The sequence below is a fragment of the Heterodontus francisci genome, chromosome 3 (assembly GCF_036365525.1).
Source record: "Heterodontus francisci isolate sHetFra1 chromosome 3, sHetFra1.hap1, whole genome shotgun sequence".
In the NCBI taxonomy this organism is placed as follows: Eukaryota; Metazoa; Chordata; class Chondrichthyes; order Heterodontiformes; family Heterodontidae; genus Heterodontus; species Heterodontus francisci.
The window spans coordinates 208,129,682-208,143,119 of NC_090373.1; the positions used below are offsets into that span (position 1 = coordinate 208,129,682).

General features: G+C 55.5%; 1 protein-coding gene across 1 annotated transcript in view; it reads right to left on the minus strand.

Annotated features, from left to right (window-relative positions):
- Positions 1-1,791: 1,791 nt before the first annotated feature.
- Positions 1,792-13,438, minus strand: part of LOC137366351 (epoxide hydrolase 1-like) — a 112,466-nt gene continuing 100,819 nt past the window's right edge. The window contains exon 9 of the mRNA XM_068028249.1: positions 1,792-2,340. Coding sequence (XP_067884350.1) covers positions 2,136-2,340 — 205 coding nt within the window. The 3' untranslated portion in view covers positions 1,792-2,135. The remainder of the gene's footprint in view (positions 2,341-13,438) is intronic.

Genomic DNA, 13,438 nt, shown 5'->3' on the forward strand with positions numbered 1-13,438 from the left:
TCCAAGTTTGAAGATGACACAAAGCTGGGGGGAATGTGAGCTGTGAAGAGTGTGCAAGGAGGCTCCAATGTGATTTGGACAAGTTGGGTGAGTGGGCAAATGCAGTATAATGTGGATAAATGTGAGGTTATCCACTTTGGTTGTAAAAACAGAAAGGCAGATTATTATTTGAATGGTGATAGATTGGGAAAGGGGGAGGTGCAACAAGACCTGGGTGTCCTTGTGCACTAGTCACTGAAAGCAAGCATTCAGGTGCAGCAAGAAATTAAGAAGGCGTGTTGGCCTTCATTGCAAGAGGATTTGAGTACAGGAGCAAGGATGTCTTACTGCAGTTTTACAGGGCCTTGGAGAGACCACATCTGGAGTATTGTGTACAGTTTTGGTCTCCTTATCTGAGGAAGGATGTTCTTGCCTTGGAGGGAGTGCAAAGAAGATTTACTGGGCTGATTCCTGGGATGGCAGGATTGACGTATGAGGAGAGATTGGGTCGACTAGGCCTATATTCACTAGAGTTTAGAAGAATGAGAGGGGATCTCATAGAAAACTATAAAATTCTAACATGACTGGACAGGCTAGATGCAGGGAGGATGTTCCCGATGGCTGGGGAGTCCAGAACCAGAGGTCACAGTCTCAGGATACGGGGTATGCCATTTAGAACCAAGATGAGGAGAAATTTCTTCACTCAGAGGGTGGTGAACCTGTAGAATTCTCGACCACAGAAGGCAGTGGAGGCCAAGTCATTAAATATATTCAAGAAGGAGATAGATATATTTCTTAATGCCAAAGGGATCAAGGGATATGGGGAGAAAGTGGGAACAGGGTACTGAATTAGCCATGATCTTTTATGAATGGCGGAGCAGGACCGAAGGGCCGAATGGCCTACTCCTGCTCCTATTGTCGATGTTTCTATGGCACAAGCTCCAGATGTTAGTAAGGAGGACTTTGCAGGGCTTACAGGCTTGGGTTTGCCATTATCTTTTCCAGTCCCTAGGTCGATGCCGGGTGGTCCATCCGGTTTCATTGCTTATTGACTTTTTAGCCATTAGGTACAACTGAGTGGCTTGCTAGGCCATTTCAGAGGGCTTTTAACAGTCACATGTAGGCCACACCAGGAAAGGACAACAGATTTCCTTCCCTAAAGGACATTAGTGAACCAGATGAGGTTTTACAATGATCGACATCGCTCGACCTGCTTTTTTTAATTCTAGATTTTTTTTATTAATTGAATTCAAATTCCACCTTCTGCTGTGGTGGGATTCGAACCCATGTCCCCAGAGAAATACCCTGGGTCTCTGAGTTACTCGTCCAGTGATAATACCACTACGCCACCACCTCCCACTTGGAACTATATTGCCGTTCCTTCACTGTCGCTGGGTCAAAATCCTGGAACTCCCTTCCTAACAGCACTGTAGGTATATCTACCCCAAATGGACTGCAGCGGTTCAAGAAGGCAGCTCACCACCACCTTCTCAAGGGAAATTAGGGATGGGCAATAAATGCTGGCCTGGCCAGTGACACCCACATCCCATGTTCGAATAAAAACTGTCCTGTTGAGGTGCAACCCGTCCCTTTTTGAATAGGTGCCTCCTGCCCCATAACTGGTGCCAATGTCCCAAGAATCTGAAGCCCTACCTCCTGCACCATGCCTCAAGGCACAAATTCATCCTCTCTATCTTTCTTACTGGACCTGTGTGTATGTTGCTTCAAGAACAAGGCCAGGTTAAATCTCAACCATATTGCAGTGAGGATTGGCAGGGGAAGGTGAAATTAAAGGGAAAAAAATGGCAGCTGTTTTCCGGAATGTTTATATTTTATTCTTCATTCGGTCATTAAAATAATACATAGAAATTCAGTAACAGGACACTGACAGTCAATACTGAACTCAGCTTTAATAGGGTAGAGATCATCCCATAACCAGCCTAGCAAAAAGCAGCAGCTTCTCCAACACTGCCAGTATCTGAGGGTTAGTAGAAAGTGATTTGTTTTCTGGAAGCAGTGATTAATTAGACGGTCTTGGCCTTGTGAATGTGACAGACCAAGTTCCAGCGTTGATTATCAAGACAGACCTTCCCATTCCGAGGTCTAAGGTACAGGGACCAGATTCCCAAACACACAGGAACAGTGATCTGGAATTCTCAGTTGCGCTTTTCAACAGATCGTATGAAATGCCGGAGATCCTCAGCCATCAGCTCAGGCTCCTCGAAGGCTGCGAAGTGGCCCCCACGGGACATGTAGGAATACGTCACGATGTTCTTGTACTTCTGCTTGGCCCAGACCAGTGGGACATGCATCAACTCTTTGGGAAACGCGGCCAATCCAGTAGGAACATAGACTCCGACCCTGGAAGGGGATAAAGGGAAGAGAGAAGGGCAGGAAATGTTCACACACCAAGCCACTGAGAGATTCCCGGGAGAGGAGCACAAGGTCCCAGCCTCATCAAGGCCTTAGGACGGGGCAAACTCAGGGCAAACCACAACAACTCCCATTTATATACCAGCTTTAATATCCCAAGGTGCTGCTCAGGAGGATAATCTCAGTGATTATCAAACAAAAATTGATACCGAGCAACATATAGGAATGTTACAGCAGATGACCAAAAGCTTGGTCAAAGAGGTAGGTTTCATGGAGATTCTGAAAGGAGGAAAGACAGATCGAGAGGCGGAGAGGTGTTGGGAGGATATTTCAGAGCATACGGTCTAGGCAGCTGAAGGCACGGCCACCAATGGTGGAGTAATTAAAATTGGGGATGCTCATAAAGGCTGGAAATAGATGAGTGCAGATATCTCAGAGGGTTATGGGACTAGAGGAGGTTACAGAGATAGGGAGGGGCGAGGCCATGGAGGGATTTGAAAACAAGGATGAGAATTTTGAAATGGAGGTGTTGTTGGATTGGGAGCCAATGAGGGTCAGAGGTACAGGAGTGATGGATGAATGGGACTTGGTATGAGTTAGGATACAGGCAGAAGAGTTTTGGGTGAGTTTAGGTTTATGGAGAGTACAAGGTGGGAAGCCAGCCAGCAGTGTGTTGGGAGTCAAGTCAAGAGCAAACAAAGGCAAGGATGAGGCTTTGAACAGAAGAACGGCCGAGGCAGGGAGAGAGATGGACAATGTTAGCTTGGTGGAAGTAGCTGGTCTTAGTGATGGCGAGGTCAGGAAGGTGGAACTTCAACTCATGCTCAAATAGGAGGCTTAGGTTGCAAATAGTCTGATCAATCTGCCAAATATCTCCAACTCCCAGCACAGGTATCGAGTAAAGCTCCCTCTACACTGTCCCCATCAAACACTCCCATGACAGGTACAACACAGGGTTAGATACAGAGTAAAGCTCCCTCTACACTGTCCCCATCAAACACTCCCAGGACAGGTACAACACAGGGTTAGATACAGAGTAAAGCTCCCTCTACACTGTCCCCATCAAACACTCCCATGACAGGTACAACACGGGGTTAGATACAGTGTAAAGCTCCCTCTACACTGTCCCCATCAAACACTCCCAGGACAGGTACAGCACAGAGTTAGATACAGAGTAAAGCTCCCTCTACACTGTCCCCATCAAACACTCCCAGGACAGGTACAACACAGGGTTAGATACAGAGTAAAGCTCCCTCTACACTGTCCCCATCAAACACTCCCATGACAGGTACAGCACGGTGTTAGATACAGAGTAAAGCTCCCTCTACACTGTCCCATCAAACACTCCCAGGACAGGTACAACACAGGGTTAGATACAGAGTAAAGCTCCCTCTACACTGTCCCCATCAAACACTCCCATGACAGGTACAACACGGGGTTAGATACTTCCGCGACCGGTGGGCACCGCAGGGACTGGAGTGCATCGTTGACGCCGAGAATGGCATTTTAATTTGAGTTTTTGTTTATTTCTGTTTTTAATAAAGTTATTTTAAAAATGTAAGTGTGTATATAAAGGGGGCCTGAGGAATAAAGGCCCCCTCGACATAAAATATATAAAAGGGGCCTGGGGTATAAAGGCCACAAAAAAAAACGGGGTTGGCTGATCTCTGATTTGGGAAGCCTGAGTGTTGAGAGCCTCAACGAGGTGCAGCTGACAGTGCTGGTGGCAGTTGGAGGTTGCAGAGGTGGAGAGAGGAGCTACAACTATGGAGAGGTGAAACTTCAACAACAGTCTCCATTAAAGGGAAGAAAGAGACATTTTTTGGAAACAAGGCTTTGTCTGGAGGTGGGTGCTGAACACCAGTAATTTACTTTGGACTGTTGGGGGAGGAACAAGTGGCTGGAACAACAAGGGGTGGGGCTGCCAATTCAACAGGAATCTGTGCTGCTGCAAAAGCACACAGGGAAGCTCCCTCCCCACCCCAATTGCCAAGCCTGGGTCAGCTGAAGCTGCCCGGCTAAACAGACGGAAGGGGATAGATAGTGCCTGGGCAGCTTCAGCTGACCCAGGTGAAGACGACTCCCCCAACCAGAAGACCAAGTTCAAAGACTGTTTTAAGTGTACTGTGAGCACCACCTCCAGAAAGCAAGTCATCCCTTACAGCCTACCTTTGCCTCTCCTCTATTACCTCAGCCTCTCCACTAACCTGTTGTTTGTTTGTTTGTCTTTAATACATATTCAATTTTTTCTGTGAATCTCTGATATTTAGTGTGCAAGCCCACAATTTGGGGTGGGTTTAGCTCTTAGACCCATGGCAAGCCCTTCATCACCGGTGGCGGGGCCCTCTACTACCTATGCAGCTGCAGCTTCTGTGGTTGCCCACGTGGCCCCGTCACCCTTTAAATTGATAACATCCAGCCATGGGGTGAAGAGCTATCCCCACCCCACCCCAGGTTGTCGGCCCCTCGGCCATTGTTGCGGCCTCAAAGATGTATGGGAAGGCTGTGTTCTTTTTGAGGACCGAGCGGGCGGTGTCCCTGGCCCTGAGTAAGGGGCTCGCTGTGGGGGGGACCTTCCTGCCAGTGGACCCTCTGGGGGCCACTGCGCATCGGATAATGTTGTCCAACGTCCCACCCTTCATTCCCAGTGAGCTCCTCCTCCCCCACCTGCACCATCTGGGGGAGGTGAGGTCGGGGATCACCCCAATCCGGCTTGGTCTTCGGGAGCACAGCCTCCAACATGTCTACTCCTTCCGCCGCCAGTTATTTATGCAGCTGGCGCGGGAGGAGGACATGGAGGGCCAATTTTATGTGGAGTTCCAGGGGACAGCCTACCGCGTCTTCTGGACCTCGGATGGGGCGCGGTGCCACGTCTGCAAGGGGGTGGGGCATGTTCGTAAGAACTGCCCCAACCTCCCGGCCGCCAGCTCCACCTCGGCGGCCCAGAGTGGTTCCACAGCACCTCCTCCCGCTCCCCCAACACATCCAATAGACACCGCTCAGTCGGTTCCGGAGGCTGTGATTTTCACAGCCTCCGGCGGGGGGGGGAGCGTCCATCCGAGCGGAAGGAAGATGCAGGGAAAAAAGAAACATCATGAGGCGCGTCCCCTGGACACTTTGACTCAACCCGAGCCTGAGCTCAGCCCAAAGCCCATTCCCATGGAATCCACCTGTCCCAGGGCTGGGCTCAGGCCCAGGGTGACTAAAAAGGGTGCGGAAGCGGAGGCCTCTGATGACATGGAGGTCTCTGAGTCTCCGCGCCCAAGTGCGAAAAAGAGGAGAAGGCACCCCTCCACAGAAATAACACAGGGCCCTGAGGTGCAGGGCCCATCTGTTGGAGGGGAGCTGCCTCCTGTTTCTGGTCCTCAGGTACCCCCTACCGCCACCACCAAGGCTACAAAGTCCGGGCAGGTGCTCCCTATTCCTCAGGATGGAGGGGAGGGGATGGCCCCGGTACATGAGGCCCCTCCTGAAGGAGTAAGTGGGGCCCTGCTTGTGGTGGGGGAGCCTGGGGAAGCCGCCCATTCCGCCACTGCTACTGGGTCGGGTGCCCTGAATGAAGGGGAGGGCGAGGCCCCAGAGGGTCGGGCCTCCCAGCCGGAGTCCACCACCAACCAGGAGACACCCGACCCAGTTATAACTGAGAATGCTGCCCCATCTGCTGGGCCTGTGGGTGCTGGCGGAGCGGGTGATGGCCTCCTCTCGCCGCCTCCAGTCTCGGCTCCGGCTGGTTTCCCGGAGTCCGGAACTTCTGTCTCCCCTGGACCACTCATTGGCCTGGGGACGGAGGTGGAGGGGGCTCCTGAACCGCTGGTGCCTACAGGCTCCAGTTTCACAATAGAACCCAGAGAGGACTCCTCCGCCATCGATCCTGGGGGTGGGATCGTGACGGAGGCGGGACCAGCTGGCGCGGCCGGGACGTCCGCCCCACAGTGTGTGGTGGATGTGTCGGCCGCTGGCAGTGACGACCCAGAGGAGGATGGGGATTCGGTGCGGGGCACGGAGGATGATCTTGATTCCATCGCCAGTGAGGTGGTGGAGTCCCTCGTGCCTCCCACCGAATCTCTTCTCATCCCCACGGCGGAACTCCGGGATTTCCTCGCGGCTTGCAGAGGTTGCCGCAATAAAGTTCAGCTGGCCCTCGACCGTTGGTCGAATCTGGCGCTGATCATACAGTCCGTCCGTGCCGCCCTTAAGATAGCGGGCAAGCGCGCGGACGTGAAACTGGTTGAGAGGCGCCGTTTTAATGCGTTCCTCAATGGGTTGCTGGAGGAGTGGAAGGCCAGGTGCACTTCCACTCCCTCCTCACAGTGCGGTGTTTGTGACGGGTTTTAATTACCTTTGACATGAAGATAACCATAGCCAGCCTCAACATCAACGGCAGCAGAGGGGCTCACCGCAGATTTCACAATCTCTCAGTCCTTAGGGAAGGGAGATACGCGGTGAGCTTTCTGCAGGAAACCCACACCGTTCCGGGAGACGAAGCCACCTGGCTCCTGGAGTGGCAGGGTGGGGTCTACATGAGTCACCTCACCCCTATTTCTAGTGGGGTGGCTATCTTGTTGGCCCCGACTTTTCAGCCGGAGATCTTGGGGGTCAAGGAGCTCGTGCCGGGCCGCTTGCTCCACCTCGCCGTTCGCCTGGGTAGCGTGCCGCTCCACTTTGTGAACGTGTACGCGCCCAGGCCCGGCGCGTTGCAAGCGCGCTTCTTTGAAGAAGTGTCCGCTCTCTTGAGCTCCATCGATAGCGGCGAGTGCATCATCCTCGGGGGGGATTTTAACTGCACCCTCGAGGTGGGGGAATCGCTCCGGTCCCCAGCGTGGCCAAGCGTCGGTGGAGAAGTTGAGGGGACTGATCAGCTCCCTTAACTTGGTGGAAGTCTGGCAGAATCTCCATCCCGACTCCAGCGCCTTCACGTGGAGGTCTGGAGGAGGGGGGTCGCGAATCGACCGCCTCTACATTTCGCAGGCGTATGTCTCCCGCGTTTCGGCGGCCTCCATGCGGTTGGTGCCGTGCTCGGACCACCGCCTGGTGTGGGCGGAGTTTACTTCGCTCCGCACGCGGGCGGGGTCCGCGTACTGGCACTTTAACAACCGGCTGCTGGAGGACGTGCGATTTCGGGACTTGTTCTGTCGATTCTGGGCCGACTGGAGAAGGAAGCAGGGGGGCTTCCCCTCCTTGAGGCTATGGTGGGATGTGGGCAAGACTCACATCCGCGTCTTCTGTCAGGAGTACGCGAAGGGGTCGACCAAGAGGCGGGAAGCCGAGATCGGGCGCCTTGAGAGGGAGGTGCTCGACTTGGAGTCCCGCCTTGGTCATGCCGTCGTGGACCCGGCCCTGTGGCAGGCGTACAAAGAGAAGAAGGGCGCGCTGAGGGACCTGCAGCTCATCGGGTCCCGAGGCGCGTACGTGAGGTCGCGGATCCAGATCCTGGAAGATTTGGACCGCGCCTCACCCTTCTTCTACTCGCTGGAAAAATGGCGGGGGGTCCGTAAGCAGCTCTTCGAGCTGCTGGCCGACGACGGAGCCTCCATCACGGATCCGGAGGGAATGGGCCTCCTGGTCCGGACTTATTACAGTGCGTTGTTCTCTCCGGATCCGTCCAGCGAGGATGCGCGCAGAGTTTTGTGGGAGGACCTGCCGCAGGTCAGCCCGGAGGGCGCCGAAGGATTGGAGGCTCCGCTCACGTTGGCGGAGCTGACTGGCGCCCTCCACCAGCTCTCGAGGGGCAAATCCCCAGGGCTGGATGGGTTGATCGTGGAGTTCCTCAGGGCGTTCTGGGACGTCCTGGGGGACGATTACGCGTGGGTCCTGGGGGAAAGCCTGGCGACCGGGGAGATGCCCCTCTCGTGGCGCAGGGCGGTCATCGTCCTGCTGCCGAAGAGGGGCGATCTCCGCCTGCTTAAAAACTGGCGTCCGGTCTCCCTCCTCAGCACGGATTATAAGATCTTTGCCCGGGCTATGTCTACCCGCCTGGGCTCCGTGCTGGCCCACATGATCCACCCCGACCAGTCCTACACGGTCCCGGGCCGGTCCATCCAGGACAACATCCACCTGGTCCGGGACCTGATCCATCTTTCCCAGAGGACTGGTCAGTCGGTCGCCTTTCTCTCCCTCGATCAGGAGAAGGCGTTCGACAGGGTGGATCACGATTACCTTTTCGGGACTCTGCGCGCTTTCGGACTCGGGCCGCATTTTGTGGCCCGGGCCTGACTTTTATACGCCGCCGCAGAGTGTCTAGTCAAAGTTAACGGGTCCTTGACGGCGCCCCTTCGATTTGGGAGAGGAGTGCGTCAGGGGTGCCCCATGTCCGGCCAATTGTATACCATCTGCGTGGAGCCCTTCCTGTGCCTGCTTCGCAGGAGGTTGACGGGATTGGCTCTGCGCGAGCCGGCCATGCGGGTCGTCCTCTCGGCTTACGCCGACGACGTGCTCCTCGCAATCACAGATCCCGTTGACTTGCGGAGGATGCGCGACTGCCAGCAGACCTTTTCTGCCGCGTCCTCCGCGAGGATCAATTGGGAGAAATGTTCCAGACTCCTGGTTGGTCAGTGGCGGGTGGACTCCCTGCTGGAGGAGATGACACCTTTTGCGTGGAGCACCACGCACCTCCTCTATCTGGGAGTCCATCTTAGCCCCGCTGAGGAAGCCTGGCCGGCAAACTGGCAGGAGTTGGAGGCGAAAGTCACCGCTCGGCTGGGGCACTGGACAGGACTGCTCCGAGTGCTTTCCTACAGGGGCCGAGCGTTGGTCATAAACCAACTGGTGGCCTCCATGCTGTGGTACCGGTTGGTCACTTTGGCCCCGCCCCCTGTATTTGCCACCAAGATCCAGAAGAAACTCGTCGATTTCTTCTGGGGCAAGAGGAAACACTGGGTCTCTGCCGCGGTCCTGAGTCTCCCGATCGAGGAGGGCGGTCAGTCGCTGGTGTGCGTCCGCACCCAGGCTGCGACTCTCCGCCTTCGGACCCTGCAGAGATACCTGTACGTCGAGCGTCCTCCCAGATGGTGTGCGCTGGCGACGTATTTTTTCCGCCAGTGTCACTGCCTTCAAGACGACACGCAGCTCCCGGTGGAGTCCGTTAGCCGCGCCTCTCTGAGGGAGTTGCCTGTCTTTTACCGGGATCTTTTCCGAGTCTGGAACATGGTCGCCTCCAGTCAGGGCGCTCCCCCGCCGGCGGAGGAGAGTGCCTCGGCTGTCCGGGCGGCCGACTCCGGGGACGGTCCAGCGGGCGGAGGAGTTGCCGAAACCCCCGGGACGCCCCTCACTGCGGGTGGCGAGGGGGCTCGGGAGTGCGGAGCGATCCCGGCCGAGCTGACCCCCGCTCGGCCGGAACTGCTCATCGGACCCAGGCCCCGAAACCCTCCTCGGGAGCTGGTCCCGCACAACCCGAGCCGCCTCTCGGAAATGCCCTCCGTGCCATTCCAATCGGCGCGGAGGAGTTTCCTGTACGGGCTGCTCCTGCACACTTTCCACTTCCTCGCCCTCGTCAGCCGGCCGGACACGCCCTGGCGGTCCACGTTGCCATCTGGCGGCGAGGGGAAACCCTGATGGAGGTCTCTCTACGCGGGAGTCTTCCCCCTTTACATCGGGGACCTGGGGTGGAGGGTGCTGCACAGAGCAGTCCCGTGCAATAGGCTTTTAAGTAGGTTCACGGACTCCCAGGCCACCTGTACTTTCTGCGGCCTGGACGAGTCCGTGTTCCACATTTATACGGAGTGTGCGAGGTTGCAGCCCCTATTTGAGTAACTGAAGGGGCTGCTCCTCAAATTCTGGCTGCACTTCAGTCCCACGCTCCTGATCTTTGGGCACCCGGTGAGGAGGGGCTTGGGCCGGGAGGAGGATCTCCTCGTCGGTCTGCTCCTGGGCCTGGCCAAGGTGGCAATTCACAGGTCCAGGTTGCGGGCCGTCGGGGGGTCCGTCCTCCCCGATTGCCTGCCCCTCTTCCGCGGTTATGTTCGCGCCCGGGTGTCCCTGGAAAAGGAGCATGCGGTGTCCGCCGGTATGCTAGAGGCCTTCCGTGACCGGTGGGCACCGCAGGGACCGGAGCGCATTGTCGACGCCGAGAATGGCATTTTAATTTGAGTTTTTTGTTTATTTATCTGGTTTTAATAAAGTTATTTTAAAAATATAAGTGTGTATATAAAGGGGGCCTGAGGAATAAAGGCCCCCTCGACATAAAAATATATATAAAAGGGGCCTGGGGTATAAAGGTCACCTTAAAAAAAAAACAGGGGGTTAGATAAAAAAAAAACGGGGTTAGATACAGAGTAAAGCTCCCTCTGCACTGTCCCATCAAAAACTCCCAGGACAGATACAGCACGGGGTTGGCTGCTGGCTAAGTGGAGTATTGACTGCTGATTGCAGCAATGAGTCTCAGCTGACAGTGCTGGTGGCAGTTGGAGGTTGCAGAGGTGGAGAGAGGAGCTACACTGAGCAAGGGAGAGCAGCTACAACTATGGAGAGGTGAAACTTCAACAACAATTTCCATTAAAGGGAAGAAAGAGACATTTTTTGGAAACAAGGCTTTGTCTGGAGGTGGGTGCTGAACACCAGTAATTTACATTGGACTGTTGGGGGAGGAGCAAGCGGCTGGAACAACAAGGGGTGGGGCTGCCAATTCAACAGGAGTCTGTGCTGCTGCACAAGCACACAGGAAAGCTCCCTCCCCACCCCAATTGCCAAGCCTGGGTCAGCTGAAGCTGCCCGGCTAAACAGACGGAAGGGGATAGATAGTGCCTGGGCAGCTTCAGCTGACCCAGGTGAAGACGACTTCCCCAACCAGAAGACCAAGTTCAAAGACTCTTTTAAGTGTGCTGTGAGAAGTCATCCCTTACAGCCTGTCTTTATCTCTTCTCTATTACCTCAGCCTCTCCACTAACCTATTGTTTGTTTCTAATGCATATTCAATATTTTCAGTGAATCGCTGATATTTGGTGTACAAGCCCACAATTTGGGGTGGGTTTAGCTCTTAGACCCATGGCAAGCCCTTCATCACCGGTGGCGGGGCCCTCTACTACCTATGCAGCTGCAGCTTCTGTGGCTGCCCACGTGGCCCCGTCACCCTTTAAATTAATAACATCCAGCCATTCGGTGAAGAGCTATCCCCACCCCAACATGTCTATTGAGGCCTGCGGAAAGGCAATAGCCGAGGTTGTCGGCCCCTCGGCCATTGTTGCGGCCTCAAAGACGTATGGGAAGGCTGTGTTCTTTTTGAGGACCGAGCGGGCGGTGTCCCTGGCCCTGAGTAAGGGGCTCGCTGTGGGGGGGACCTTCCTACCGGTGGACCCTCTGGGGGCCACTGCGCAGCGGATAATGTTATCCAACGTCCCACCCTTCATTCCCAGTGAGCTCCTCCTCCCCCACCTGCACCATCTGGGGGAGGTGAGGTCGGGGATCACCCCAGTCCGTCTTGGTCTTCGGGAACACAGCCTCCAACATGTCTACTCCTTCCGCCGCCAGTTATTTATGCAGCTGGCGCGGGAGGAGGACACGGAGGGCCAATTTAATGTGGAGTTCCAGGGGACGGCCTACCGCGTCTTTTGGACATCGGACAGGGCGCGGTGCCACGTCTGCGGGTGACGAGGGCACTCTGCGCTCCTGGCCAAGCAGACCCCGCTCGGTCGGAACTGCTCATCGGACCCCAGTCCCAAAACCCTCCTCGGGAGCTGGTCCCGCACAACCCGAGCCGCCTCTCAGAAATGCCCTCCATGCCATTCCAATCAGCGCGGAGGGGTTTCCTGTACGGGCTGCTCCTGCACACTCTCCACTTCCTCGCCCTCATCAGCTGGCCAGACACGCCCTGGCGGTCCGCGTTGCTATCTGGCGGCGAGGGGAAACCCCGATGGAGGTCTCTCTACGCGGGAGTCTTCCCCCTTTTCATCGGGGACTTGGGATGGAGGGTGCTGCACAGAGCAGTCCCGTGCAATAGACTTTTAAGTAGGTCCATGGACTCCCAGGCCGCCTGTAATTTCTGCGGCCTGGACGAGGGGCTGTAAGTCACAGAGGACCCTGGTATTAAATGGGGAGGGGCTGTACGTCACACAGGACCCTGGTATTAAATGGGGAGGGGCTGTACGTCACACAGGACCCTGGTATTAAATGGGGGAGGGGCTGTACGTCACACAGGATCCTGGTATTAAATGGGGAGGGGCTGGACGTCACACAGGACCCTGGTATTAAACGGGGGAGGGGCTGTACGTCACACAGGACCCTGGTATTAAACGGGGGAGGGGCTGTACGTCACACAGGACCCTGGTATTAAATGGGGGAGGGGCTGGACGTCACACAGGACCCTGGTATTAAATGGGGGAGGGGCTGTACGTCACACAGGATCCTGGTATTAAATGGGGGAGGGGCTGGACGTCACACAGGACCCTGGTATTAAACGGGGGAGGGGCTGTACGTCACACAGGACCCTGGTATTAAACGGGGGAGGGGCTGTACGTCACACAGGACCCTGGTATTAAATGGGGGAGGGGCTGTACGTCACACAGGACCCTGGTATTAAATGGGGGAGGGGCTGTACGTCACACAGGACCCTGGTATTAAATGGGGGAGGGGCTGTACGTCACACAGGACCCTGGTATTAAATGGGGGAGGGGCTGTACGTCACACAGGACCCTGGTATTAAATGGGGAGGGGCTGTACGTCACACAGGACCCTGGTATTAAATGGGGGAGGGGCTGTACGTCACACAGGACCCTGGTATTAAATGGGGAGGGGCTGTACGTCACACAGGATCCTGGTATTAAATGGGGGAGGGGCTGGACGTCACACAGGACCCTGGTATTAAATGGGGGAGGGGCTGTACGTCACACAGGATCCTGGTATTAAATGGGGGAGGGGCTGTACGTCACACAGGACCCTGGTATTAAATGGGGAGGGGCTGGACGTCACACAGGACCCTGGTATTAAACGGGGGAGGGGCTGTACGTCACACAGGACCCTGGTATTAAACGGGGGAGGGGCTGTACGTCACACAGGACCCTGGTATTAAATGGGGGAGGGGCTGTACGTCACACAGGACCCTGGTATTAAATGGGGGAGGGGCTGTACGTCACACAGGACCCTGGTATTAAATGGG